Here is a 5491-nt window from a genome sequence, read left to right as displayed (position 1 = left end):
ATTAGTCATATTTAATTTTTTTAAATTCAACAAATTAGCAATTAATGGTCCCCGATTAATCTCCGTCTAGCCCATTAATCTGTTAACCTTAATCCACCGACTAACTAACGTCGAACGTTTTTTACAACTTTGAATAAAACATATAATAAACAAAGTAAAAACATGGGAAAAAACAAATAAAAAATAAAGTTGTAGACAAAAATGTAAAGAAAAATTATAAACAAAAAATGATCAAAAAAATGTTTTGATGGGAATTTAAAAACTAATTTTAACTTTAACCCTAAAAAAGACGAAATATCTCAAGTGAATGATGGGTTAACACTGCATCATACTCTTTAAAGGTAGCTTAACCTTCTTGTCCTTTTGTCTTTATATGTTCACAAGAAAGGTGTCTTGCCCCCTTTGGCTTTTCTTGCAGAACCAAACAAAACCCTATGTTTGGGAGCACTTGTCACTAGAGCTTTCTTGCAATCCTCTTACGCTTCCCTTATTACCACAAATACTAAACAAAAACAAAAGAAAGTCTAATGACCTTTTGTCATTTGACATTGTTATTTGTTAGGACTTGTTTGGAATTGTGCATTGGTTAGAGAATAATAAGGAAAGGACTTTTGGCTGTCTCCTCGATTTCCTATCCTTCTTGAGTCGTGACAAAAACATGTGCATAAAGCTTACTCTCTTTGCTTCTAGCAATGGAAATGTTACCAACAATGTTTGTAATTTTTATACAAATAATGCATGTCAATGCAAAATTCAGTAGATATTTAAATGTATGAAATATCATTCGGATTTTAAATTTTTTGGCATAAAAACATAAAAACAGATTTAGAGTAAAGCCAAATCTTTTTGACAAATTTAAAGGTTTTTATGACAGTTCCCGTATTAAAATATATATATATATCCATCCAGAATATAATCTTAACAAAAAGAAATCAATGATATAAGTAGATAATATTGTTTAAACTTTAAAGTATAATGATCTAAAAGAAAATTGGATATGAAAATATAATAAATAAAGATCAAATGTTATAAATAAAACACAAATAATAAAAATGTAGATAGTTCACATTGTTCCTATTATAATAAAAGTGGGAAGTGGTTTTGTGCAATTTGTTTTGTTGGATTGAAATCGAGGGAAAAAGCTTGAATAGAAAAAGACAAGAGAGGACGCTCTTCCTCACAAATTCCATATTCCTCTGCAACACTAAATGACACCAATCCAAATTGTAACGACAAGAACAGGAATAGCTCTCACGCCATTTGTCTACTTTCTATCTGTTTCTTTTGAATCAAGAACAGAAACGCCTGATTCAATTGCCTTTTAGTCGATAAGACGCCAACTGCTCCCCACTTTCTCTCTCTACAAAACAACTCAGATTTCAGTTCAGACCAAATCAAATTGGGTTTTTTGTGAACTTGAAAACCCTTCAACGAATTTCTGTTTTCTACATTGCTTCAATCAGTTCTTCTTCACCATATTTCTTCTGATAGTTCAGTTCTTTTTTCTTTTTGTTTTTCCATCGGTTTGGCTCCCAGTTCAATCGTCGAACACCTGGAAGGCCCGATGTTTCAAGATGATGGGTCATCTTCTGTGACTTCCACACCAAACCAAATCTTTCCGTCAATGGCTGCTTCATGTCAATTACGAACAACACCATATCCATGGCTGAAAGAGCTTAAATCAGAGGAAAGAGGTCTGTGTTTGATTCATCTACTGCTCACATGTGCAACCCACGTAACCTCCGGGAACTTCGATCATGCTAATCTCGCTCTGGATCAAATCTCCCACCTCGCTTCTCCTGAAGGCGACACGATGCAGAGAATCGCGTCGTATTTTGCCGAAGCTCTCGCTAATCGAATCCTCAAATCATGGCCTGGACTCTACAAAGCCCTTCATTCGACCAAAATCTCCACCGGAAACGACGACATTCTCTTCAGGAAATCGTTCTTCGATTGCTTTCCGTTTTTGAAAATCGCATTTGTTATTGCAAACCAAACGATAATCGAAGCCATGGAAGGAGAGAAAATGGTTCATGTCGTCGATCTTAACGCGGTAGAACCCACTCAGTGGCGTGCACTTCTCCATGAGTTCGCCGGACGTCCAGGAGGGCCTCCGCATTTAAGAATCACCGGAATCCATCACCAGAAAAAGGTTCTAGACCATATGGCCAGCACATTAACCGAAGAAGCTGAAAAACTCGATATCCCGTTTCAGTTCAATCCAATCGTGACCAAGCTCGACGATCTCGACATCGATAAACTGAAAATCAAAACCGGCGAAGCGTTAGCAATCAGCTCGATTCTTCAATTCCACTTAATGTTAACAAAATTCGATAAAACTGCAAGAAAATCACCACCCATTTCCAAGACCGAAGATTCCTTCACATCTTGTACAGTTTCTTCCACGAAATTAGACCGATTCCTCAACCGTTTATGGGGTTTATCCCCAAAAATAATGGTGGTGGCCGAACAAGAATCCGACCACAACCAATCGGATCTAATGGAGCGACTATCGGAATCGTTGTACTTTTACGCCGCCCTTTTCGACTGCTCAGAGTCCACTTTGCCAAGAACATCACCGGAAAGATTAAAAATCGAGAAAATGTTCGGGGAGGAGATCAAGAACATTATAGCGTGCGATGGGGAGGAGAGAATCGAAAGGCATGAAAAGCTCGATAAGTGGATTCAAAGGCTTAGTTTAATGGGCTTTGGGCCTGTTACATTAAGCTATTATGGGCTTTTACTTGCTCAAAGATTGATTCATGGAAGTAGTTGTAATGGTTGTAGGATTAAAGAAAAAAATGGGTGTGTGGTCATTTGTTGGCAAGATCGGCCCATTTTCTCAGTTTCGGCTTGGAATTCGAGACGATAAATCTTTCTAGAGAGGGTAGTATTGTCATTATGTCACTATCTCAACTGTTATAGCATGGTAGGATTTGTTTAGGTGCTGACCTAGAATGGTATAAGTTTTTACTTGTACAACTCGGTCTGCCTTTTAAACATTAGATTCAACTAATGAAAAGTGACAACCTACTTGTTATAACTCTTTGATTTGTTATAAGTCTTATATGGTATTGTGGGGACTTTTAGGGGTCGTTTGTTTTTTTTAAAAAGCTCTGCAGCATTACTTTTGTCTGCGCCCCGCAGACTAATAGAGCATTTATTTTTTCAAAGTGTTCAGATATAAAAACATTTGTGTGAGGTCTTCACCACGAAGACATTAACTACCCACTCCATCGTGTCTCCAACACTTCTCCTTCGACTCCCTGCCTCACTCCAACATTGACCTGCTATACTCCTCTCCGATCAACCGCCGTCGCCGCCATCTGTCGGAGTCTTCAGCCTCCACGACGCCTACTGGAGTTGGACTTTCTTCTTCGCTTCCTGTCTCGTTCACTTCACTGGTCAGGTGTTTTTTTTTTTTCACTTCAAACATGAAATTGGTGATTAATTTTGCTGGAAAAGTCTCTAATCAAGTTAAATATGTTGTTTGATTTTGTTGAAAAAGTTTGTTCTTGCTTAAATTTGATGTTAGATGTTACAAATCCGAAAATAATGTTGAAAATTACATTTCTTGCTTAAATTTCTTGTTATTGTTGCTGAAAATCTATAACATTAGTGAATTTTATTTTCAATGTTATATGACTATTATTATTAAAATTTTGGTGTTGAAAAATCATTTTATTTAAAATTCAGTTTATTTCAGCAGCCTGCAGACGTTAAAAAATAAACAGTCTTCTTATTGCAGACTGCAGACGTTTTGTACACCTTTTGTGCTGTAGAGACTTGCAGAGCACCTTAATTTTTAATTTTTAAGAAAAAATTTGAAAAAAGAAAATCGTCTCACGATAGGAGTTTCTGGTTTTTAGGTAAAAAAACTATGAATCTAAAAAATACTTTAAATAGTGTTTAACAAAAAATTCTTTTATAATTTTGCTAATCGACTTAATTACCTTTTTTTTTTAAAAAAAAATTAATGACGTGTTTTACAAAAGTCATTTTATGTAATTTCAAATGTCTTAGCTTTCAGCTATTTTTGCCGAGCACCCATATACAAATAAAAGTTACGACTTCCAGCTAGCAGCTTTTAGCTAGTTTTGTCGAACATGTGTAACATCCCGAAATAAGGTACATTTTATCATTTCTAGAATCTTTATTAAAAGTATCACATTTGGTCCCTCATAGAAAAAGGCTTGCAAAAGTGGTTGTACGTGGGGCGTACATATGAGTACGTGCAGCATACTCATGCAGCATGCATGGACACGAAGGTTCAGCTAGTACGTTAGGCATACATGTGGTACGTTGGGCATACTATCCCAGATGTAAAACCCTAATTTTAAGGGTTGGCCCTATTTAAAGAACATCATTTCTGATGGGTTTTAGTCATAAGAACTTTCCTATGTGCGCATGCAAAACCCTAATGATCGGATCTAGGCTTTCTAATTAAACATGCTATTAATCCAAGACTTCTAATAACTATTTAGGCTAAATAACAACATTGAAACAGATCTAGAACCATACCTTTGAGTTCCTTGTTGATCTTGTTGTCTTGGAGCTTCTAGAGTCACAAATGTCACTCCTCTAATGACTTACAAACACCAAAGCAAGGAGGATGATTTGGTAGAGAGGAGAGGGGATGGAATTCGACCAGAGGTTCTCTACTTTAGGTGAAGTATCGAATTCCATCAGCCATAGGGTCTATTTATACTTGTAGACTCCTTAAGGGTTACAGTTTAAACCCTATTGGATAATCTTCTCTTAAGGCTATCCAAGTCCATTCCTAGATAACTCATATGGACGATTTTAGCTATACTATATCTCTTAGAATTCGTCCAAAGCATATCCCAATGGATTTACAGTCTAAAGTTTAACTATCAAACAATTGACAGTTTATACCCTCTTATTTAATTAATCTCTTTAAATCACTAAAATAATTCCAATTCTATGACTTATATTAATCAAATAACCATATATTATTCTTTATAATATTTACTCTCTCTCTTAATAAATCATCCTATCAAGTTGCTATGGTGAAGGCAACCCAAAAGGACCATGCACAACCGGGTCAAATACTTGCCTATTATAGTTGCAGCCTTAGACACTATTCCAACAGTCTCCCACTTAGATAAGTCTAGTAACTATATGCACAAGTACAATTCGGTTTGCAATCGTAGCTCTCAAAGACACTGTCAAACTCTGATCTAATCAATCTTGTCCTTTAGATAAGGGATCGTGCAGTCCTCTGTTAGATATCATGCTGATAATCCTATGGAATGGTTAGTCAAGCATTTAGGTTTCTCGATCTCTGATTTATTTGACATAGAACTTAATCGAACACATCAATTCAGTTCTGACCGGGCCCGGCACATAAGTCAAATCAAATCATCGAGCGGCCGAGATATGGCTTTTACCTTCTTTGATAAAAGTTACATATAAACTTCGACTTATATGCATTTAGTTATTCATTAACTAACTATACACAACAATGCGT

The 5491-nt window shown here is 36.1% G+C and overlaps 1 protein-coding gene across 1 annotated transcript; it reads left to right on the top strand.

Moving 5' to 3' along the window:
* The first annotated feature begins 1148 nt into the window (after positions 1–1148).
* On the top strand, positions 1149–3043 carry LOC111880474 (scarecrow-like protein 3). The gene has a single exon (XM_023876909.2). It carries the CDS (start codon positions 1565–1567, stop codon positions 2870–2872), a length of 1308 nt encoding a protein of 435 aa, XP_023732677.1. The 5' UTR covers positions 1149–1564; the 3' UTR covers positions 2873–3043.
* The last annotated feature ends 2448 nt before the right edge of the window (positions 3044–5491 follow it).

The sequence above is a fragment of the Lactuca sativa genome, chromosome 6 (genome assembly GCF_002870075.4).
Source record: "Lactuca sativa cultivar Salinas chromosome 6, Lsat_Salinas_v11, whole genome shotgun sequence".
In the NCBI taxonomy this organism is placed as follows: domain Eukaryota; kingdom Viridiplantae; phylum Streptophyta; class Magnoliopsida; order Asterales; family Asteraceae; genus Lactuca; species Lactuca sativa.
Note: the sequence above shows the minus strand (reverse complement) of the source record. Positions and strands in the feature narration are given on the sequence as shown.